This window comes from Macaca thibetana, chromosome 11 (assembly GCF_024542745.1).
Source record: "Macaca thibetana thibetana isolate TM-01 chromosome 11, ASM2454274v1, whole genome shotgun sequence".
NCBI lineage: Eukaryota > Metazoa > Chordata > Mammalia > Primates > Cercopithecidae > Macaca > Macaca thibetana.
The window spans coordinates 96,141,905-96,167,806 of record NC_065588.1 but is presented as its reverse complement, the minus strand read 5'-3'; the positions used below and the strand labels follow the sequence as shown (position 1 = coordinate 96,167,806).

General features: G+C 34.9%; 1 protein-coding gene across 9 annotated transcripts in view; it reads left to right on the top strand.

Annotated features, from left to right (window-relative positions):
- ANKS1B (ankyrin repeat and sterile alpha motif domain containing 1B) overlaps positions 1-25,902 on the top strand; it is a 1,295,786-nt gene that overhangs the window by 158,987 nt on the left and 1,110,897 nt on the right. For all 9 annotated transcript variants that reach the window (XM_050749329.1, XM_050749335.1, XM_050749328.1 and 6 more), the window contains exon 2: positions 15,403-15,483. In XM_050749329.1, coding sequence (XP_050605286.1) covers positions 15,403-15,483 — 81 coding nt within the window. The remainder of the gene's footprint in view (positions 1-15,402; positions 15,484-25,902) is intronic.

Genomic DNA, 25,902 nt, shown 5'->3' with positions numbered 1-25,902 from the left:
TGTGAGGTTATTATTGTGATTATCCTTGGGTTTTACCTATGGGGAAACTCAGGCCTAATAAAGTGAAGTACATTGCCTAAGACTGTTACCAAAGCTGTAGAGATGGAAATCAGATTCAGTTGGAAAAATACAGAATTCCAAAGATCTCATTTCCTCCTCCTTTTTCTGTAAGTTTAATGCAATAACAGCCAAAACTTTTTTTTTAATTTGACAATTTGACTATACTTATTTTTTTTTTTATTTTAAAGATGAGGTATTGCTGTATTGCCCAGGCTAGACTGAAACTCCTAGACTCAAGTGATCCTCCTACCTCAGCCCCCTGAAGAACTGGGACTATAGGCACATGCTACTGTGCCTGGTCTGACTATACCATCTATTATAAAGATGAATAAACCCAAGAAAAAAACAGTTTAGAGTATATATATCAGAAGAGACCTATTTTAGCTATTAAAATATGCTATAAAGCTATAGAAATTAAATAATGTAATATTAGTCTTTTGGAGAAGATAGATGAATGTAACAAAACAGTCAAAATACAGGTTAGAAATACAGGTACAGAAAAATACTATATGAGAAAGGAAGCCTTTCACTGGGGTAATTAGATGGTAATTAATTATTTTAAAGTGGTATTGAATTAGTTTATTCCATTGGGAAATACCTCATATCATATACCCATAAAAGAGAGAAATTAAAGATTTGAATCTAAAAAAAAGAAATAGAAGGAAACATTAGAGAATATTGTTACCATCTTGGCATAAGGAAGACCTTTCTTTCAATGGTACCAGGGCTAGAAACAATAAATTTAAAGAAAGACAGAATTGATTTAGTAAACATTTATGGCCAGGCGAAGGACACTGTAAGTTCAGCTGCAAGATGAAGTAAGAGAAATATTTGCAACTTTAGAAAGGGTTAATATCTATACATATAAAATGGCTTCTTCAAATCAATAAGAATGATGAAAATAAATAAAAATAATGAAAAACTCAGTACAAAAACTGGGCAAAGAATATAAACAAGCTACTCATAGAAGGAATGCAATTGGTTATGAAACATAAAAGGCCTAGGAATGCTTATACACCATTGGTGGGAATGTAAATTAGTATAACCTCTATGGAAAACTTCATGGAAATATCTCAGTAATTACCATTTAATCCAGGAATCCCACTACTGGATATCTATCCAAATGAAAATAAATCATTGTAGCAAAAAGATACTTGCACTTATATGTTTATTGCATAAAAGATACTTGCACTTATATGTTTATTGCACTATTTACAATAGCAAAGATATGGAGTGTGTCTAAGTGTCCATCAACAGATGATTGGATGAAGAAAATGTGATATGCATATATACAATGGAATACTATATGGCTATAAAAGAGAATGAAATAATGTCTTTGGCAACACGGATGGAGCTGGAGGCCATTATCTTAAGTGAAACAACTTAGAAAGTCAGATACCACATGTTCTCACTTATAAATGGGAACTAAATAATATGTACACATGGACGTAGAGTATGGAATAATAGATGTTGGAAACTAGGAAAGGTGGGAGGGTTGGAGTTGCCAGGTGAGGGATTAAAAGTTACTTAATAGATACAATGTAATTATTTGGGTGATGGTTACACTAAAAGTCCAGAATTCACCACTATACAATGTATCCCTGTAACAAAACTGCACTTGGACCCCTACATTTATACAAATAAAAATGTCTCCACTTTATTATAATCAAAAGTAAATAAAAACCATGAGACCGAAGTATAATGTAGTGTGGTTAATGTCATTGGCTTTGGAATCAGGCAGCCTGGTTCCAAATCTTGCTTGCAATGTGAACTAGCTGTGTGATCTTGGGTAAATTACTTTTCTGTTCTTCAGTTCCTCATTTAAAAATCCAGGGGTTATAAAAAGCCCCAGTCTCACATGGTTGTTATGAAGATCAACTTAGGTAATCAATACAAAGCATTCTGCATAATTTCTAGTATGTAGCAAGTCCCCGGTCAATGTTTTGTTCATGCTGTCTTGCTCATGCTACCTTAGATTCCCAAGTATTTGGAAAGGTTGGAGCAGCTCATATTTTGGGGTTATTAATTACAATAAGCACACCTGTATTAGTTTGCCATTGCTGCTGTAGCAAATTACCACAAATGTAGTGGCTTAGAACAACACAGATCTGTTATCCTGCAGTCCTGGAGGTCTGTGGTTCTCACTGGGCTAAAATCAAGGTGTGGGCAGGGCTGCATTCTCTCCTGAAGGCTCTAGGAAAATGGTTTTCTTGCCTTTTCCAGCTACTAAAGACTGCTTACATTTCTAGGTTCATGACCCTCTTCCATCTTTAGAGCCAACAATGGCCAGTTGAGTCTTTTTGGCTGTGCCATCTTTTTGATTCTGACTCTTCCATTTCCCTCTTCTCCACTTGTGATTACATGGGGCCCACCTGGATAATCCAGGCTAAAGCCAGCTGATTAGCAGTGTAAGTCTATCTGCAACCTTAATTCTCCCTTGCTGTGTAACACAAAATATGCACAGGTTCCAGGGATTAGGATGTATACATCTTTGGGGTACCATTATTTTTTCCTACCATAGTACCCTTGAATTATTGTTACCTACGAAGAGAATGTGAGGATAGGAAAAACAGTTGTCACCAAAATCAGTGTTTGTGTAACAATGAGAGATTAATCTGCCTTGTCTGTTGGTTTATTTTCCAGGAATTATATCCATGCAGAGAAGAGAAGATATGGGCTGGGAGGAATGTTTTACACTTTTAGCACAAGTGATGAAGTTAAAACTAGGTTAAAATAGATGCTCTAGTTTTCCTCTCATGTCTCTTGACTCTGTGTTTATGACTCTGCATGGTTATAAATTCTTTTCATATTCTAAAATTCTATCTTGTGGCACATACTGTATATATTGAAGAGAGGTCATAATTGTATTATATGTGTGATTATAACTCAAGGAGTTATTTTTGCCCACAGTCATTCAATTCCCATTTGCTAGTAAAAATACATGTATTGAGAGTTGCATCAAGTAATTCAGGGTACAAATTATTCATTAGAAAACGTTTAGTTAGTACAATTTTGACTATGATGCTCCTGATGTGCTGACTTTTGTAAAATTGTGCATTACAGTCTAGGATATGACTGTATACTAGATCTAGTATTTATTTTTGCTCCAAAGACAACATATCTTTTAGAAATTGTTTGTGACTCAAATAGACATATATTTACTACAAAGCCAATATTTGCGATTATTTTTAGAAAGCTTTTATGTTTGTGTGTGTGTGTGTGTGTGTGTATGTGTTTCGATGAAACTTTATTTACAAAAACAAACAGTGTACTGGATGTGGCTCATGGTCTAGAGTTTGCTTATTCTTGTTCTAATTCTTCACAGAAGGCCAGTTCATAGTTGTCCTCTGCATTTTTAAGCTTTATAGTGCATGTCTATCTTACTTAGATGGTTTTGCACATTTCAGTAAATATTCATTCAGCAAACTCATATGGGATAGTATGTGGGGTTCCAGTGTGACAATACTTTTTATTATTTATTTATTTTTCTTAAACTTTTATTAATATTTTAAGTTCTGAGGTACATGTGCAGAATGTGCAGGTTTGTCACATAGGTAAACGTGTGCCATGGTGGTTTGTAGCAGAGATCAACCCATCTCCTAGGTATTAGGCCCAGCATCCATTAGCTACTCTTCCTCATACTAGAAAGCTTTTTTATATTATTAGAGTTAATTTTCTTTTTTCCCCCTTGGAATAATCATATAGAAATGCCCTGTGCTGTGCAATATAGTAGCCACTGTCCATGTCAGGATATTAAGCATTTGAAATGTGGCTAGTCCTAATTGTGATGTGCTGTAAGTGTAAAATAAACACCAATATTGAAAACAGTATAAAAAAGAATGTGAAACATCTCAATAATTTTTGTATTGATTATATGTTGAAATAATGTTCTTGATGTATTAGGTTGAGTAAAATATATTCAAACTAATTTCACATCTTTTTAATGTGGCTACTAGAAAATTTAAATTCACATATGTGGCTCACATTATGTATTTTTTCTTTCCAGTTTTTGAGACTGGGTCTTGCTCTATTGCCCAGGCTGGAGTGCAGTGGCACAGTTTCAGCTTACTGCAACCTCCACCTCCTGGGCTCAAGCAATCCTCCCACTTCAGCTTCCCGAATAGCTGGGACTACAGATGCATGCCACCATGCCTGGCTAATTTTTTTTTTTTTTGTAGAGATGTGGTTTCACCATGTTGCCCAGGCTGGTCTCAAACTCCTGGGCTCAAGTGATCCACCTGTCTTGGCCTCCCAAAGTGCTGGGATTACAAGTGTGAGCCATCAGGGCCTGTCCTCACATTATATTTCTATAGGACAGTGCTGATATAGAGATATAGACCCTTTTGACCCATATGGGACACTTGTAGCCCATGACAATAAAATTGTGCCATCACTAAACTGATGAGAACTACACTTGTAGTAATCAGTAGCATATGTACATATGTCCAGTTCATCTAAAAATGGAAGTAAACTATTAAGACACAGATTGAGAAGAAGGTTTATTTTGCATTGCTTGAAATGATATGATCTGTCAGAAGACTATTCCTACATACTCTGACCTTGCCTGAGGCATTAGATGTACATTTTGTATGAATTTCCATATCTGATGCCTTGGAGTGATCTCATGTGTCAAGGGTCAGATAGGAATCAATAAAAACTGAAATAGTTTTATGTTGTTTCTGACAGATTTTCCCCATAGACTGATAGAGGGTATAATAATGATCAATTTGTGGAGTAGTTGTGCTTCAAATCTTATTTGCTATATATATGGATATTGGCCCAAGAAACTCAGGCTTACGGTTTATTTAAGAATGATTTTCTTTAATATGTGAAACCTTAGATAATAGAATATTCTCACTAATGAATGTCCTGGTTATTTGAAAGTTTGGTAGAAAACTATTTTGTTTATATTTATTCTAAAATATACTAATCTGATTTGTTACATTAGTGCAAATAATATAACAAAGGAAATTAAATTTTTGGTAATTGGCAATCTCATATTGTCTGAGAACATTCATTTTTGGCAATAATTCTCACATACAGAATTTGAGATATTGACAAGCAGGCATAGGAAATGGGATTTGGGTGTGTATTAGACTAAGACCAAGGATCTAAAAATTGCTTTTTTTGGAATAAATATGTAATAAGCATTTTACACTTTTTCAAGACATTTCTTAAATGTATCTAGAAACTCTTGCATTTTATGAAACAAGCTTAAGTTAATCAAGGTTTTAATCTAGGCCCTCTTTTTTTTTTAATTTAATTTAATTTTATTTTATTTTTTTAAATTTATTTATTATTATTATACTTTAAGTTGTAGGGTACATGTGCATAACGTGCAGGTTTGTTACATATGTATACTTGTGCCATGTTGGTGTGCTGCACCCATCAACTCGTCATTTACATCAGGTATAACTCCCAATGCAATCCCTCCCCCCTCCCCCCTCCCCATGATAGGCCCCGGTGTGTGATGTTCCCCTTCCTGAGTCCAAGTGATCTCATTGTTCAGTTCTCACCTATGAGTGAGAACATGCGGTGTTTGGTTTTCTGTTCTTGTGATAGTTTGCTAAGAATGATGGTTTCCAGCTGCATCCATGTCCCTACAAAGGACAAAAACTCATCCTTTTTGATGGCTGCATAGTATTCCATGGTGTATATGTGCCACATTTTCTTAATCCAATCTGTCACTGATGGACATTTGGGTTGATTCCAAGTCTTTGCTATTGTGAATAGTGCCGCAATAAACATACGTGTGCATGTGTCTTTATAGCAGCATAATTTATAATCCTTTGGGTATATACCCAGTAATGGGATGGCTGGGTCATATGGTACATCTAGTTCTAGATCCTTGAGGAATCGCCATACTGTTTTCCATAATGGTTGAACTAGTTTACAATCCCACCAACAGTGTAAAAGTGTTCCTATTTCTCCACATCCTCTCCAGCACCTGTTGTTTCCTGACTTTTTAATGATCGCCATTCTAACTGGTGTGAGATGGTATCTCATTGTGGTTTTGATTTGCATTTCTCTGATGGCCAGTGATGCTGAGCATTTTTTCATGTGTCTGTTGGCTGTATGAATGTCTTCTTTTGAGAAATGTCTGTTCATATCCTTTGCCCACTTTTTGATGGGGTTGTTTGTTTTTTTCTTGTAAATTTGTTTGAGTTCTTTGTAGGTTCTGGATATTAGCCCTTTGTCAGATGAGTAGATTGCAAAAATTTTCTCCCATTCTGTAGGTTGCCTGTTCACTCTGATGGTAGTTTCTTTTGCTGTGCAGAAGCTCTTTAGTTTAATGAGATCCCATTTGTCAATTTTGGCTTTTGCTGCTGTTGCTTTTGGTGTTTTAGACATGAAGTCTTTGCCCATGCCTATGTCCTGAATGGTACTACCTAGGTTTTCCTCTAGGATTTTTATGGTATTAGGTCTAACATTTAAGTCTCTAATCCATCTTGAATTAATTTTCGTATAAGGAGTAAGGAAAGGATCCAGTTTCAGCTTTCTACTTATGGCTAGCCAATTTTCCCAGCACCATTTATTAAATAGGGAATCCTTTCCCCATTTCTTGTTTTTGTCAGGTTTGTCAAAGATCAGATGGCTGTAGATGTGTGGTATTATTTCTGAGGACTCTGTTCTGTTCCATTGGTCTATATCTCTGTTTTGGTACCAGTACCATGCTGTTTTGGTTACTGTAGCCTTGTAGTATAGTTTGAAGTCAGGTAGCGTGATGCCTCCAGCTTTGTTCTTTTGACTTAGGATTGTCTTGGAGATGCGGGCTCTTTTTTGGTTCCATATGAACTTTAATTATGCCTAAGTAAAGGGGGCAAGGCAATATAAAAAGTTGGGATGGAGCTGAACGTTAACTCAAAGCTGGAGCTTTTAAAAATCAAGGTTTCTTTTTTAAATTAAGTTTTTAGTTGGAGGGTTTGGGTCTGGCTTATTTATAGTGTTTCAAATGTGTCGGTAGATGTTCTATGGATATGTGGATATGTGCCTAGAGGCTCTGTCAATAGGTGCAGTTGAATATATTGAGATATATGCTAACTTTCTATTCTAAACCTCCTTGTTTAAAAAAGATGTATCCATATCCATTTTGCTAGGAGAAGGTGACTTTCAATGGGGTTTTAAAAAAATGCTTCTATTATAATTAATTTTTGTATAATGGGGAACTGAGTTGGTATAGGTAATTGAAATCTGTAGGCCCTGAATCTTATTTTAGTTATAAATATCTTCTCTTACAAAATATTTATAAGTTCTAATAACATGCAGAAATTTAAAAAATGTATGAGAGTTAATTTGCAGTATTTTCCCGTTTCTTTTCCATTTTTTGCCTGAGGTATTCCAAGCAACCTAGTGTTTTAATCATTTTTAACTGAAACTTGGCTCCTGCCAAAAGATACCACTGCCCTTGCAGCTTTTTCTAGCAGAGATATCTCATCATTGATGCATTTCGTTCATGGTTGAAACCTCAGCCATTCTCTTGCTCTTATTCTGTTCATATGGATACCATCTCCCATAGGTTTTATTTTAGACATAACAATTTGAATTTTCTCACCCTCTTTCTATCTACCACTATATCTCCATTTGTTCAAATTTCTTTGTTTCTCCCCTGGTCTGTAAAACAGACAGTTAACCTAACTCTCTCACTCTGTTTACCTTCCACCTGTTACAAGAGCTCTTATTCTAAAACACTGACTGATCATGTGAGGAACATACTTATCTTTCTGAAAGCCATTTAGTTCCAAGTTGCTGCAGAATACAATCCAAGTTTTTCAACATATTGTGAGGTTCTTCATAATCTGGAGCAAACCTATCTTTCTTCCCTTGTAGTTTATTGTCTTTTCTTTTCCTTAAAGAAATTCATGATAATTTCAACATTCAGACAATTCAGAGAATGAATAATGTATTTTTGCATGTATTTTTCTATGTTATTGCAAATATTTCTCATCTATACAATGGAAATAATAATAGTATCTTTCTTATTGTCATGTGGCTATAAATGAGCTAATGCATGTAAAGCATTTGGAATGCTCCAGACATACACAATATTCTGCAATTTACTTTTTTCACTTTATATGTTTTGGCTGACTTTCAAAGTCAATGCATTCAGATCAGAGTTATTTATTTTAATAGTCGCATAACATTTCATAGTGTGAATGAATCCTAATTAATTTTTCCTTTTTTGCCCCATTCTCAGCTATTGGACTAGTTAATTTTTAATTTTTTTTGCTGGGCATTTTAGATGGAGTCTCACTCTACCACCCAGGCTGGAGTAGAGTGGCCCAATTTCAGCTCACTGCAACCTCTGCCTCCTGGGTTCAAGCAATTCTCATGCCTCAGCCTCTTGAGTAGCTGGGATTACAGGCACACACCACCATGCCTGGCTAATTTTTGTATTTTGAGTAGAGATGGGGTTTCGCCATGTTGGCCAGGCTGTTTTTGAACTCCTGACCTCAAATAATCCACCTGTCCCAGTCTCCCAAAGTGCTGGGATTACAAGCGCCCACTGCTACCCCTGGCTAATTTTTGGTATTTTAGTAGAGACAGAATTTCACCATGTTGGATAGGCTGGTCTTGATCTCCTGACCTCAGGTGATCTGCTTGCCTCAGCCACCCAGAGTGCTGAGATTACAGGCGTGAGCCACCATGCCAGACCCTTTCTCTTTTATGCTATTAAAATTCTATAGTGGATATTTTTGTGTCTGTAGTCTTCATATGAATATTTTTATTTCATAGATATCGATCCTGAAAAGTAGAGTCATTGGGTCTAGGAGTATTCATGTTTGAAATTTTATTATATAGTGCCATGTTACTTTCCAAGAATGTTGTAGCAATTTACACTTCAATGAATATTCTGTGAGAGTGACTGTTTCTTCACATATTTGCCTCCATTGTTTGTTATCAATGATTTCTTCAAAAATTTGTGCTCATCTGATGGTAGAAAAGTAGGCAGCCACTGTTTTATTTTGCTCTTTGCTAGCCACAGTGAGGTTAATTATATTTTCAAATATTTATTAGCTATTCACATTTCCTTTTCTGTGAATTGCCTATTAATATCCCATTTTTCCATTTTGTTGTGAGATTTTTATTTTATGCATAATATCCATTTATCTGTCACATATATTGAGCCATTGTATAAAACTAAGAAGAATTGCATCCTCTCTAGGAGCCATGGCTATTCTGTTGGTAGACTTTCTCAACCCAGGGAGGTTGACATAAGCTTAAAAAAAAAAAACAAAAAAACCTGATCAGTAGGAGCTCAAGCCATATGCTGTTGGGGCCGTATAAGACACTAATGCTGTGGGTCTCGTATAAGAGGGCTAGAGAGAAAGATGAGTACCAAGCTTTGGAGGCAAGCAGTGCGAGAAATCTAGGTGACTAGTTATTCTCTCTAGCAAAGAGAGAATTCTCTTTGCTAGAGAGAATAACTATTCTAAGTGGCATTATATATCAAAATCCATAATTTTTACTTTTTACTACTCTCTGTGATAAATATTTTTATAGCTAAGTATTTGTACAAACTATTAATTACTTTCTTAAAATAATTCCTCAAGGAGAATTTCTAGGTAACAAGTTTGCACACTATGAAAGTTTTTAAATACGTATTGTCAAATTGCCTTCCAGAAAAATTGTACCAATTTACATTTTCACCACCAGCTTATTATAAGCTCTGCATCCTAACCATTACTGAATATTACTGACATTTTTTCCAGTTTGATAAAGAAATATTTAATGGTATGGGTGTTTTTTTGCTTTCTTTGATTGCCAATGAGGTGGACATTTTTCATATATGTATTCAACATTTTTATATTTCATTTAACAAATATTTACTGGGAACCTACAATATTCCAGTCACTGTTTTAAGACCCAAAGATAGTGTGGTGGAGCTTTCATTCTAGTGGGGAGACAGACAGCATATAAATAAATAATATAATGCCAGATGGTGATAAGTCCCATAACTGAGAGGAAAGAGAATGATGATAGGGTGCTATTTTTGACTGAATAATTAGGGAGAGAGTTTCTGAAGAGGTGACATTTGAGCAGGACGATTGAGCCATATGATTGAGGAAAAAACTTTCTAGGCAGAGAGAATTTCAAATGCAACAGTCATAAGGTGCAAGCATACTTATATTTTTAAGGAGGCCTGTGTGGTTGGAACAGGGTGTGTGAGAAAAAGAGGTTAGGAATGAGGTTTGAGAAGTCAAGGACAAATCATGTGTATGAAATTTTGCTAAATGGTGTGGGGTAGGGAATTGAAAATATTTTTTCCTGCCCAGTAATCAAAACATATTTCCTGGGACTATTTATTGAATGATGTTTTCCTTTTTTTTTTTTTTTTTTTTTTTTTTTTTGCCTCTTTCAGATGTCAACTTTATTCCTATATGTACGACTGGCTTGTTTCTAGGGCTTCTCTTATATTCATTGATCTCTCTATTCTGGTGCTAGACCAAAATTTTTTGGTATTGTTTTATGATACGCTTTCATAATTGGTAGTATATAGATCCCATTAGTACTTCTTGTTTCACAATTTCTTTTTCCTGTAAATTCTTCTAGATCAAATTTAGAACTTTTAGTTGAGTTTTCCCTAAAATACTCCATAGAGATTTTTGTTGGAGTTGTCTTAAACAGATGTATTAATTTAGGGGGTTAAAGATTTTTGTATTGTAACATTTATTTTATAAGAACAAGAAGAAGATTGATAACAAACAATTATTAGATGTTTTCTGTGCTGTAGGCACTATGGTCACTGCTTGTATTGTAATTTATCTGTATATATTTTTCTCTAATAGATTTTCAGCGCTTTGGAGGAAGAGATGATATTTTATTCATTTTTTTGGTCGATTCTTGGACTTGTATTTTCTTGGTCATAGTAAGAGCTTGGAGAGTGTAGGTTGATAACTGAAGGTTGCAGATTGAAGTAGAAGTAACAGGTATGAATAATTTCTCTTCATTCTAGGTTTCCTGGGTAGTGAAGAGTTGTTAGTGTAACTAGAGTTGAAAGAGGAAAATAAATTAAGAGAATAGCCCTGGATGGATGTTTTAGGAATTTGTTTAGTTGAAATTTAAAAGACCATATTGGACTCACTTCAGTTATTTCTTTGTCTTTTTTTTTTTTTTTTTTTTTTTTTTGTCAAAGCTATCCAGGTACTTTTTTTTTTTTGAGACAGAATCTTACTCTGTTGCCCAGGCTGGAGTGCACTGGCATGATCTAGCCTCACTGCAACCTCTGCCTCCCAGGCTCAAGCATTTCTCTTGCCTCAGCCTCCCGAGTAGCTGGGACTACAGGCATGCACCACCATGCTTGGCTAATTATTGTATTTTTAGTGGAAACAAGGCTTCACCATGTCAGCCAGGCTCATCTCAAACTCCTGACCTTAGGTGATCCACCGACCTTGGTCTCCCAAAGTGTTGGGATTACAGGCGTGAGCCACCGTGACTGGCCCATGTATATTTTATTTTGTAAATTAATGTCCTAAAGTTCTGATAATTTTTAAAATGATATCTTTCATTGTTTTCATTCTGCTGTTTTCTGTGTTTTGATTTTAAGAACCTCTATTTTTCAATATTGGAACTGCTAAATGAGTATCCTACTTTTCTTATGATTTCCCTTCTATTTGTCTGTATCTTTGCCTTTTTTTTTCTAAGTATCTGAGATACTTCATGAGCTTTATTTTTTACTTTTTATTTGTTTTTGAGACAGAGTCTCGTTCTGTCACCCAGGCTGGAGTGCAGTGGTGTGATCTTGACTCACTTCAACCTCTGTCTCCCGGGTTCAGTCGATTGTCCTGCCTCACCCTCCCAAGTAGCTGGGACTGCAGGCATGTACCACCACACCTGGCTAATTTTTGTATTTTTGGTAGAGATGGAGTTTCACTATGTTGACCAGGGTTGTCTCGAACCCTGATCCCAGGCATCTGCCCACCTCAGCCTTTCAAAGTGCTAGGATTACAGGCGTGAGCCACCGTGCCTGGCCTTATCAGCTTGATTTTTAATTCTTCTACTGATTTTATCTCTGATTTTCTTTTTTATTTCATTGTTCTTACATTCATTATCTTTTCTGATACTGAGATGGTATTAATGATAACTATTTTTGAAATTTCTTCTCCATGCATAGTCCAAATTTTCTCTAGGTTTCTTCTATAGTTTGTTCCTAATTTTTTGTTTTTGCTTCTTTAATAGTAAAGGCTTTCCTCAAGTGATTGGACGTCTTTGGTTATTTGTTCATATTTGAGAGTGGAAGTTTTCAAAAACTCATGGGAAGCTCTGAGTTCATAGTGTTAGGAATTGTTGGTTGTAAGCCTTTCAGTGGTGTGCTGGATTGGCTTGTGTCTGCTTGTGAAATGCAGTTGTTAGCATCTCTTCCTATTGCTGAGTTAAGTTGAAGTATTTACATCACAGAAGTTGATGAAGGCTACAAATCAGGGGTCTAGTCCAGAGATCATGCATTTTATCTGTGCCCAAGGATGTCTCCCTTTCTGCTGGGGTGATTGAAGGGCAGCCACTCTGCTGTTCTGAGAATCAAAGGGCAGCCGCTCTGCTGTTCTGAGAATCTAATTGATTTAGATTTTCAACCAATGCTGTAGTATTTAATTCCTTTTTTTTTCTGAGTATTTAATTCTTTTTATTTCCATTGTATGGATGTATCACAATTTGTCTGTTTACCAGCTAATGGACATTTGGATTGTCTCTGTTTTAGGCTATTACCTATAGAGCTGTTATTAATATGAAATGTACAAATCTTTATATGGACATGTACTTTCATTTCTCTTGACTAAATACCTAGAATGGAATGATTGGATTATATGGTATTTGTATGTTATTTGTGTGGTATGATTTGATGGTATGTATGGTATTTGTACATAACTTTTTAAGAAACTGCCAAATTGTTTCACTAAGTGGTTGTACTATTTTATGTGCCTATTAGCAGTGTGTGGGTGAACTCTGGTTGATCTACATCCTTGTCAATATAGGTTTATGACGTCTTTTTAAACATAACAATTCTGATAGTTATATAGTAGCATCTCATTGTGGTATTTTAAAAAATAAATTCTATCGTGTATATTTGTGGTATACACATGTTATGGGATACATATAGATAGCAAAAAAAAAAAGTTTACTACAGTGAAACAAATGAAAATATCCATCTCTCACAGAGTTACCCTTTATTTTTTGTTTTTGTGGCAAGAGCAGCTAAAATCTACTCATGTAGCTGAAATCCCGTATATAGTACAATTTTAGTACCTGTAGTCTTCACGTTGTACTTTAGAACTCTACAGTTGTTCATCCTACATATCTGCTACTTTGTATCCTTTGACATTTATTTCTCCCATTCTACTCCCCCTACCAATCTTTTGTTCTCTATCTCTGTATATTTGATTTTTTTTTTCAGATTTCATATATTTTCAGGCAATATTTTTCTTTTTATGTCTGGCTTATTTCACTTAGCATAATGTCTTCCAGGGTCATCCATGTCATAGAAAATGGTTAGATATAATTCTTTTTTAGGGCTGAATAATATTTTGTTGTATATATATATCCCTTAAATTTGGAATCTGGAAGTGTGATGCCTCCAATTTTTTTTTATTTCTTTTTTTTGTTGGGGGTGGGGTGGTGGCAAGGTCTTGCTCTGTTGCCCAGGCTGGAGTGCAGTGGCATGATTGTGGTTCACTGCAGCCTCGACCTCCCAGGCTGAAGCAGCCCTCCTGCCTCAGCCTCCTGAGTATCTGGGACCACAAGTGTGCACCACCACAACTGACTAATTTTTTTCATTCTTTATTTTTAGCAGACATGGAGTCTCACTATGTTGCCAAGGCTGGTCTCAAAGTAGTGAGCTTAAGTGAACCTCCCTCCTCAGCCTCCCAGAGTGCTGGGATTATAGGCATGAGCCACTGAGCCTGGCCTACAACTTTGTTTTTCTTTCTCAGAATTGTTTTGGCTATTTGGGGTCTCTTATGGTTTCATATGAATTTTAGAAGTTTTTTTCAATTTCTTAAAGAATGCCATTGGGATTTTGATAGGGATTGCATTTAACCTATATAAGTAAGTCAGATACTTAAAATTTAACGTCTGCAAACTAGGAGTCATTGTTTTCTCTGCATCCTTCGTTGTCCTCCCTGCAGAAGATTTTGCTCTTTTTTTCATTTCACATCTTAGTTAATATTGTAATTTTTTCTAGTCATGTAAGCCTAAAGTCTGAGTCATCTCTAGACTACTGCTTCCAGTTTCCCACCTTCTTCCAATTGATCCATGTGTTTTATTAATTCTTCTTTTAATTAACTGTCAAATAAGCACATTCTATTCATTTTCATTGCCACCTTAGTTTAACGCTGCCACGACCCCTTGTTTGGAATAGCCATTCATCCTCTTTTCAGAGATGCCTGTGTGCTCTCTGGTACCTCGATTATCTTACTACTTTGTAATTATTAGTTTGTGTGTCTATCTTTTCCATTACACTATGTTCTTGTAAAGAAGGACCTTGAGTTATGATTTTGTGCTCCCAGTGCCTAGCTCAATATGTGACATACAATTGGTGTACAGTAAATGTTTTGTGAATGTGTGAACTAGTTTATCATTAGATATTATCTTTGATAGTTTTGATATCACTGTGACCATCAGATACAGCAATATTTTTGTTCTATTTTCGGAAAAGTGTCTTTCAGTGCCTTATTTTCCAAAAGTTAAAAAGAGTTTCCTTAATTGTAGTTATCAAAAAAAAAGACTCTTTTATATAATTACATGTTATCTCCAGAATATATTGCATAGTAAAATCAATGATGACTGCAAAATTGTTAGGATCTTCTCATGGTTTACAACAGTCCAAATCTTCCATTTTATTTTCAAGTATGAAATATTGATTACATTTTCTTGGTTGCAATAGAACAGCAAAAAGACTTTATATTCTTCCCACAATGCAAAAATATCTTATAACTTATATAAATCACTGCCACCTCAGAAGGAGTGTGTTAACAGGCATGAGGCAGGTCTCATAAATCTTTATTCTTCGGAATGGAATATAGTAGCTGAATGTTAGTTGCCTCTAATATTTAAGTAATGATAGAAAGTAATAGGGAATTTTTGGATCCAGACTTCAATGCACGACCATGGACACACATTTGTTAATAATTTCTGAAGATATTAATAGTTGCATTCTCTATTAGTTTCCGTTTATCAAGTAAATGAAGTTGATGTTCTGACGGGAATTCATGGAAAATGGCAATCATTTTCCACGTGGCTAAAATTTTCATCTGCAACTTGCTGCTGGCTGTGGGGCTACCAGGCTTCTTTTTGTTTTTCAAGGCAAGATCCTGCTTCACTGTTAACTCTGCGCTTGTGCTTTATTTGCAGCATCTGGCGAGGCCCCAATGTGAACTGCACAGACAGTTCGGGTTACACTGCTTTACACCATGCAGCCTTAAATGGACATAAGTAAGTGCCACTTATTTGGATGGAATCGTGTGTATTTAGTTACATGTGATGAAGTTAATTATGTGTGACGATACCTTTCTCATGTTTCCATGAGTCCAATGGGCTTAGATGAATTTGGAAAGGGATCCCGGTGACAATACTGACAAGTCAGACTTGGTAGAAATGTTGCTGAGTATAATTGTGTGCAGAGTGTAAGCTGAAAGAAATGCTGTAAAATACTCAACTGTCACACTGGGAGAATGGAAAAATTGATAGGACCATGCCAGTCATGTGTAGCTTTGGGGAGAGAATGGGACAAAACCACTTGATAACACCCCTCTACCTTTTTTGGTGTCTCCTTGTATTCACCCAACATGGGAGTTTACTAGGAGTGCAATCTTAGCAGACTCCCACTATTCTGAGTCTTAGTCACTTATATGAACCACTTCAAAATCCTTATTTAGCTAAAATGTTTTATCTTTGTCATTCACGATTATCTTTCTAGTTTTAGATTTCGCAACCCTAAATTTTTTTAATGTGTAAAACTATGTTTCAAATAATGTAATACTATACATTATGGAGAGTGAAAGAATGTGTAGTCATAACAACCTCTATTTCCAGTATTTTAGCTAGGTATCCTAATGGTTTAGTGACAGAGTTAAAGTGTGATGAGTCCTCCAAACGATTCATATGTTCTGTCCTCCCCTACAGAAGAAAAATGACCCTATTCCTCTATCTCCCCCTCGTCTCTGTTTTCCCTTTGTGTGAATGACCAAGTTAGTTTTCCCAGATCTGTATCATTTCATTTCATGGTGTTTTTTTTTGTTTGTTTGTTTTGTTTTTGTTTTTGTTTTTTTTTTTGAGACAGAGTCTCACTCCGTTGCCCAGGCTGCAGTGCAGTGTCACGATCTTGGCTCACTGCAACCTCCGCCTCCTGGGTTCAAGTGATTCTCCTGCCTCAACCTCCTGAGTAGCTGGGATTACGGGTGCCCACCACCACACCTGGCCAATTTTTGTATTTTTAGTAGATATGGGGTTTTACCGTGTTGGTCAGGCTGGTCTAGAACTCCTGACCTCGTGATCCACCTGCCTTGGCCTCCCAAAGTGACGGTTGTGAGCTACCGTGCTTGGCCCTCACTTTAGTTTTTAGATGTGGTAATTACTGCTTTAAAAATACTAGTTACAATCTGCAGATTCCGTACTATTCCTATCAAATTACTAATGTCACTTTTCACAGAACTAGGAAGAAACTATTCTAAAATTCATTTTGAATTAAAAAAAGAGCTCAAATGCCAAAGCAATCCTAAGCAAAAAGAACAAAGCCAGAGGCATCATGATAGCAGATTTCAAACTATTCCATAAGGCTACAGTAACTAAAACAGCATGGTAGTGGGATGAAAACAGATACATAGACCAACGAACAGGTTAGAGAACCCAGAAATAAAACCGTATACCTATAGCCATCTGGTCTTCAACAAAATCGATAAAAAATAAGCAATGGAGAAAGGACTCCCTTTTCAATAAATAGTGCTAGGATAACTGGCTAACCATATGCAGAAGAATGGAACTGAACCCTTGCCTTTCACCATATACAAAAATTAACTCAAGGTGGATTAAAGATTTAAAGGTAAGATCTCAAACTTAAGAATCTTAGAGGAAAACCTTGGAAACACCATTCTGGATATAGGACTGGACAAAGATTTCATGATAGAGACTTCAAAAGCAATTGCAACAAAAAAAAATTTGAAGCCAGGTGTGGTGGCTCACGCCTGTAATCCAGCATTTTGGGGGGCCGAAGCAGGCGGATAGCTTGAGGCCAGAAGTTCGAGACCAGCCTTACCATCGTGGCAAAACCCTGTCTCTATTAAAATTACAAAAATTAGCTGGGCTTGGTGGTATGTGCCTGTAGTCCCACCTACTCGGGAGGCTGAGGCAGGATAATTGCTTAAACCCTGGAGGCAGAGGTTGCAGTGAGCAGAGATCGCACCACTGCACTCCAGCCTGGGCGACAGAGTGAGACTCTGTCTCAAAAATAAATAAATAAATAAATAAATAAATAAGACGAGTAGGACCTAATTTCATTAAACTAAAGAGCTGCACAGCAAGAGAAACTATCAACAGAGTAAACAAACTGTAGAATGGGAGAAAATATTCATAAACTATGCATCTACCAAAGGCTGAATATTCAGGATCTATAAGGAATTTAAAAAATTCAACAAGCAAAAACCAAATAATCCCATTAAAAAGTACTCAGAAGACATGGACACTTCTTACAAGAACATATACAAGTGGCCAACAAGTGTATGAAAAAAATGCTCAACATCACTAATTGCCAGAGAAATGCAAATCAGAACCACAGAGAAACGATTTCATACCAGTCAGAATAGCTATTATTAAAAAGTCAAAAAATGACAAGTGTTGGCATCTTTTGTAGAGTAAAGAGAGTGCTTATTTACTGTTGGTGGGAATGTAAAACTTAGTTCAGTCTCTGGAAAGCAGTTTGGAGATTTCTTAAAGAACTTAAAACAGAACTACCATTCAACCCAGCATTCCCATTACAGGGTATAAATCCAAAAGAAAATAAATTGTTCTATCACAAAGACACATGCACCTGCATGCTCATTGCAGCACTATTCACAATAGCAAAGACATGGAATCAATTGAAGTACCCATCAGTGGTGGATTAGATAAAGAAAATGCAGTACATATGCACCATGGAATACTGTGCAGCCATGAAAAGAATGAAATTGTATCCTTTGCAACAACATGGATGCAGCTGGAAGCTATTACTCTAAGTGAATTAATGGAGGAACAGGAAATCAAATACTACATGTTCTCACTTACAAGTGGGAATGTAACACTGGCTACTTGTGGACATGAAGATGGCAATGATAGAAACTGGAGAGCATTAGAGGGGGTAGGGAGGGTTGAAAAACTCTTGGGTACTATCCTCAGTATCAGGGTGATGGGATAAATTGTATCCCAAACCTCAGCATCATACAATATACCCAGGTATCCCCTGAATCTAAAATAAAAGTTGCACATATCTAAAATAAAAGTTGAAATTATTTTTAAAAAAGTAAATGCTAGTTACTTTTTGTTTTTTCACCTAACATTTCTCTTTTTCTGTGAATGGAGATTCAAGGGTCTTCTTCATACTTAATCTTAGGCTTGGTGGTCATAAAGCTCTTACTGCAAGAAATTTATTTTTTTGGCATTATTGATCACAATGACATTTTCCTCTTAAAATGTATAAATTTAATGCTATCAGTCTGTTTAGAGAATCACCTGAGTTACACAAACTATTATAAACTTTATGTTTCATTATTTAAATTTTTAGTATTGGAATTCCCAAATTATATTTATTTTTATTCAGTTCCTAGTCTATATTGTCTTATATCATCTCATTTAGAACTATTTTGCCAGATCTTTTTTTTCTGTTCCTTTATAGAATGGAAAGTATGTCCAGATATCTAAATATTTTAATGGAGGATATTGTTATTTATTCTTTTTTTACCTGAGTCATCAGGAACAAAGACAAATCAGCTCAAGTAATATAATCCTGATGGCTTCTTGGCTATCTGAATTATGGATTCAGGCCACTATCAAATTTTTTAGTTCCAATTGGGAAGATAAATTCTATTACATCTAATGGGCAGGATGTATCGGGCCTGACCTTTCATTTGAGGCATACTGCTTTTCTTGTTCTTCTCAGATTGGCATTGGTAAGTAAGCACTTCTCAAAATAATATTGTCCCAAAATGGATTAGCATTCATATCCCTCCTGGATTTTCAGTGAAGTATTTAATAAATACTGATTTATACGTGATAGTCTATGAAGTTCTAACTGTTGAGATATGTTTTTTTCTGTGACCCATGACATAAGTTTTGTTTTTTTTTTGGCAATTTAGAAAGTGAAGATAATTTAAGCAAATTGAATAGCAATCATTAAGAGTCTCACAAACAGATAACTTGATTAGGTATCTTTTAAGATCCCTTTAATTACAGATAGTTTATGGGAATTATATATCTGTGCTTTTATCTGAAAGGTCTCATTTATCTTTTCTTTTTAATTCTAGTAAGATTTCACTCGGTGTCATCCTATAGGCATTGGAAAAAGCAGGAAAATTCTAACCCCATCTCCCCAACTCTGCTAGTTGTGTGATCTTGAACCATTTATGTAACATCTCTAGGCCTCAGTTCAATAGCTTGAATAGATTGGCTCGATGTTCTCCATTGTTCCTTACAATTATAACATTGAATGATACACTGTGTTGGTATTATTTATGGCTCAGTTATGCACTATGATGCTACAGTTCTGAAATTGGGATTTTCATATACAGTATATGTTTCCTGATTTTGCATGTTTAAATTATCTATGAACTTGTGCAATTAGAGATCACTTATTCTACCTGACACCTCTCACCTCCCTCATTTTATAGATGGAGAAATAATGCCCATTTAGATAAATGACTTAATGGCCACGTAGATATTAAAGTGGGGTTGTGTCTAGAGCTTAAGTGTTCTGGTTCTGAGTCTATGCTTTTACCAGTTCTCTGCATTATCTCCCCTTTGTTGTTAAACTCTCCCTGGCTCTTCTCTGTCACATTATATATTTCTGGCCTGCCTCCCATAATCATTTGTCATATGTTTACATGGAATGCTAATTTTAATATTGGTTTAAAAGATATTTGAAGGAGAAAATAGTGTCACAGAATGTATCTCAGAACCAGAGAAGAAGGGTGTTTCTTTTATTTGCGTTCTCACTTAGCAGAGGTAAGTGAAAATGATTATATTGTATTCTTCCCAAGCAAGCCTTAGCAGTCTGCACAGAAACACATCATTTCCACGTTTGTTGCTATTGTTGTATCCATCTGCTATAGACTGTTTCCATAAACATGATTGGTAGGCTAAAGTTCATAGAATCATAGAGCCAGCATAATGTTTCAGGGTCATATAGTTTATTCTTTTGCTTTGAGCACAAACTGTCCCCCTACCCCCAACATATAATCTAAAGCCTTCATACTGAAAATTAAACCAGTTTTTCTGATTTTGTACATTTTCATTGGGAGCCATTGTTTATCAATGCTAGTTAATCCACAAACGAAGCAGCATTTTGTACCTGAAATGCATTATTTCATATTGAGCAATTAATCTTCAATTAGTCAGATCAGAACACAATGGAAAATGCACACTACTGGTGATTTCCTGGGTTATTTGTAATTACAGATTGGAAAATTATTACCATCAAATAATAGGAAAAAAAACATGGTTAATAGAACAAAATTTACTGCAAGTATTATAAATTATTTCCATAGATAGGGTAGAGACCTATTTCTTTGTATCTCTTTCTCTTTTTAAAATATGGAGGAGTCATCATCACATGTATTTCTAGTACAAATTCAAATCCCTTAATTCTATTCTGAAAAGCAATTGGCTGGCCAGACTACCTGCCTGCCTGCCTGCCTGCCTGCCTGCCTTCCTTCCCTGCCTCCCACGTCTTCTCATCCCTTTTTCCCTGTTCTCCTCTTCTTTCCCTAGTTCTCTCCTTCCTTTTTTCCTTTACTTTTCCTTTTTTTCTGACTTTTCTCCTCTCTTCATCCTTTATTTTTAGTAACAATCGTATCCCTGTGAGATTATACTAAACCTGTATATTCATATTTTAATTCAGTTTTTCTTCTCTACTTAACAGATAGTCCTTTATTTATTTTCTTAAGTTTAATGTTATTAAACTATATTTGGTATATTGTGATACTTGTATGCTGTTTTGAAAAATATCAGCAAATTGTTATTGTATCTCTGAAATACATATATTGTTTTATATACACATAAAGTGTTTTCTATTCTTCTGCCTTTTAAAGTATTTAATGCATGCTAGACCTCATTATCTGTAATCCAAATTGTGTATCAGATTGGATCTAGAATCCATATAATAAGCTATCTGTATTTTTGATTTGATCTTTCTTAGGTTTTCTAATAAAAGAGGCATACCTCCTCTAAAAATTATATAATCTGGTCTCTGAAGTTGCTCTTTGAATAACTAGAAGCATCTTTAGTCAGCTTGATTTTTTTCCTGGATAAGGATACAGACTAGTTAAAATTTGCCTTTATTCACTCTGTAATCTAGAAATCTATGAGAGTGAATTCAATATGTAAAGAAACTTCAGTTAGAAAATGGGACGTATTGTCCTGAAATCTTTTGACCATCTTGAACACATCTGCAACTTGATTCCTATTAGAGAGAAGTAAAAGTGTCAAGAAAATCTGAAATCAAAAGGAACTTATTAAATCTGAGAGTTTCATTAGTTGTTAATTCTGCATCCATATGTAGATGATTTGCATTTATTTTGAAATTCTTTGGACTCAATCAACAAGCAAAAGAGGATGGTATGAAATAAACTTCTTTGGTTGTGATTTAATTACAGGGAATCTTGCCGTTGAGGCAAAGAAATTTGAAGGTTGACTCTTCCCAACTTATTTAATTTTGCTCAGAGCATATGCTGAGCTTACTGAAATACATTTTTTATTAATCAGATGTGTATTTATATCTTTCAGAAAATGGGTGTGAATTAAATGTACTAGCAAAAATCAGTGCTTCTAGAATTCCTGTTTTTACCTGAACTTACATATATTAGCTTAAAGCTGCAAACTATTGCAGTTATTTACATTGGATGTTATTAAATTTAATTTGATGTTTTACTTTGTTCCTGGGAAATGGAAAGTATTATTCCATTTCCATTTCCATTTTCTAAAATATTTTTTTCTATGTTCTTGTCAATCACAATTACTTTAGGATTTTAGAGTATCTGTTATTTGTCAAATGCTGGATATCAGAAAATGCTACTTTACATTTAATACATAGGGATTATTTTGCTGCTTGCTATTCTACAGATACTGATTAGCAACATAACTTAATATTTCTTTTTTTCACAGTCCCAATAAATATATATTTTTTTAATTTTAATTTTTCAGTAAGTTATGGGGGTCCAGGTAGTATTTGGTTACATTAGTAAATTTACTTGCACATGCATGTTTATAGCAGCAAAATTCACAACTGCAAAATCGTGGAACCAACCCAAATGCTCATCAATCAATGAGTGAATATTTCATGCCAGGTAACCAAGCACAGACCATGTGTTCATTTGTGGATTCCTTAGAATAAGCTATAAGGCTCAACCTAAATAATAATTTTAAAAAGTACTGTGTAGAAGCTTTTAAGCTTGATGTAATCCCATTTGTCTATTTTTGCATTAGTTGCCTATGTTTTTGAGGTTTTACCCAAAAATTATTTGTCCAGACCAATGTCCTGAGGTGTTTTCCCAATATTTTCATCTCCTAGTTTCATAGTTTTAGGTCTTAGATGTAAATCTTTAATCCGTTTTCATTGAATTTTTGTATTTGTTGAGACACAGAGATCTAGTTTCATTCTGCTGAATATGGTTATCCAGTTTTCCCAGCTTCAACAACCGACAGAATGGGGAAAAATTATTTGAAAACTATCTATCCAGCAACAGATTAATAGCCAGAATGTGTAAGGAACTAAAAAACTCAATAGCAAAAAAACAAATAATTTCATTAAAAATAGGCAAAGGATTATAGACATTTCTCAAAAGAAGACTTACAGATGACCAACAGGCATATGAAAAAATGCTCAACCTTACTAATCATTGGGGAAATGCAAATTAAAATCACAGTATCATCTCACCTCAGTTAAAATGGTTTTTACTGAAAATACAAATATAATAGCTACTGGCAAGGATGCAGAGAAAGGGGAATGCAGATACACTGTTGATGGGAATGAAGTTAGTACAATGACAATGGAAGACAAGTATGGAGGTTCCTTAAAAAACTAAAAATAGAATTACTATATGATTTCACAATGTCCCTGCTGGGTACAGCTCCAAAAAAAAAAAAAAAAAAAATCAGGGTATCAAAGCGATATCTGCATTCCCCAGTTTATTGCAGCACTGTTCCCAATAGCTAAGATGTGGAATCAGCCTGCTTATTAATGAGTGAATGGATAAAGTAAATATGGCACATATACACAATAGAATATTATTCAACTGTACAAAAGAATGAAATCCTGTCACTTGCAGCAACATGGATGGACGTGAGATCATTATGTTAAGTGAAATGAGGCAGGCACAGGAAGACAAACATCACATGCTCTCACTCATGTGTGGGAGCTGAAAAAAGGAGATCTCATGGAAGTAGAAAGTTAATTGGTGTTTATAGGAGGCTTTGAAGGGAAGGGGGGTGGGGGAGAAGAGATTTGATTAAAATACAAAAATATAGTTAGAAGGAATAATATCTAGTGTTTGATAGTAGACCGATTAAAGTTAACAATATTGTATAGTTCAAAATAGCTAGAAGAGAGAAATTGTGATGTTCCCAACACAAAGAAAAGATAAACGTTTGAGGCAATGGATACCCCAGTTATCCTGATTTAGTCATTATACATTGTATGCATATATCAAAATATTACATGCATCCCCCAAATATATACAACTATTATGTATCAATAAAAAATACTAAGTTGGTACTACACTATATTAACTACTCTTCTAATTTAGATATTATGTCTGAAATTTAAATTGTTCTTAATGAGCCTGGATGAAAGTGGCCTATTTAGTTCATATTACTTTTGATACATATGGATATATCATAAGAATGATTAATCATAATTTGTTGATTAATACTTTATTCTACTTATAACTCAGTAAAACTGACAGGTACTTACTTGATCAGAGATACAACTTTATGTTTCACAAATATGTTTTAACACTAGAAATCTGAGCTCAGCCAATTCGTTAGCTGATATCTTTGAATAAGATGTAGAGCTCAATTTAAACAAAAATTTGAAAATAAATTTAAATTTTAAAATAAGCACATTTAAATAAAAAAAATGAATAAATGGGACCTAATTAAACCAAAAAGCTGCACAGCAAAAGAAATAATCAGCAGAGTAAACAGACAACCCACAGAGTGGGAGAAAATATTTGCAAATTAGCGCTAGTATCCAGAATCTACAAACTGAAACGAATAAGCAAGAAGAAAACAAATAATCCCATCAAAAAGTAGGCAAAGGGGCTGAATAGACGTTTCTCAAAAGAAGATATGCAGACAGCCAACAAACATATGAAACAGTGCTCAACATCACTAATCATCAGGGAAATGAAAATTAAAACCACAATGAGCTACCACCTTACTCCTGCAAGAATGGCCATAATTAAAAAGTAAAAAAAAAAAAAAAAAAAAAAAAAAAAAAAAGTTGGTGGGAACTTTTACACTGCTGGTGGGACTGTAAATTAGCACAACCGCTATAGAAAACAGTATGGAGATTCCTTAAAGAAGTAAAAGAAGATCTATCATTAGATCCATCAGTCCCACTACTGGGTATCTACCCAAAGGAAAAGAAGTCATTATATGAAAAAGACACATGCACGCATGTGTATAGCAGCACAATTTGCATTTGCAAGGATATGGAACCAACCTAAGTGCCAATGAGTGGATAAATAAAATGTGGTATATATACACTATGGAACACTACTCAGCCATAAAAATAAGGAAATAATGTCTTTTGTGGCAACTTGGATGGAACTGGAAGCCATTATTCTAAGTAAAGTAACTAGGGAATGGAAAACCAAATACCATACGTTCTTACTTATAGGTGGGAGCTAAGCTATGTGGATGCCAAAACATACAGAGTAATATAATGGACTGTGGGGACTGGTGGAGGGAGGTTTGGAGGAGAATGAAGGATAAAACACAACATGCTGGAAACAGTGTACACTACTCAGATGATGAGTGCACTAAAATCTCAGAATTTACCACTAAAGTCTTAACCATCCATGGAACCAAAAACTACCTGTGTCCTAAAAACTATTGAAATAAAAATAAAAATAAGCACATTTAACAAAATATTTATTAAAATAAATACATTATTCAAAACTTAAAAATAATGTGTAGTTAGGATCTTAGTGTTTTCCAAAGGCAATTTTATAAACATACAGATTATTCTTTTCTGATTTAGATATTAGATGGTGGTAATACTAGAAGATACAAATGATTACTAAGTCAGTTTTTAAAATAGACATTTTTTCACCGTTGTCATAAATCTTCCTGATAAATAAAGAAGAGTGAATATATATCACATATATTATTAGAAAATGTCAATAAAATTTGAGCCAAAGAACAAATGAAATTCTAAGTGATTGGAACAAGAGTAAAAGGAAATAGAATTGATTATCCCATCAATCTTTCTTTTTCTGTTTACCCCTTGAAAGGAAACGCTTTATAGGAGAAGAAGTTTCAGAATATATTTTTTATTTCCTTACGTATTAAGAAATGAAATTGCTCTCTTCTCACAGTTGTCTTTGACAGTAACTTGGAGAAGTCTGTTTTGTAGTAGGCTAAATTCTACGTTTTAGATCCCAGTAT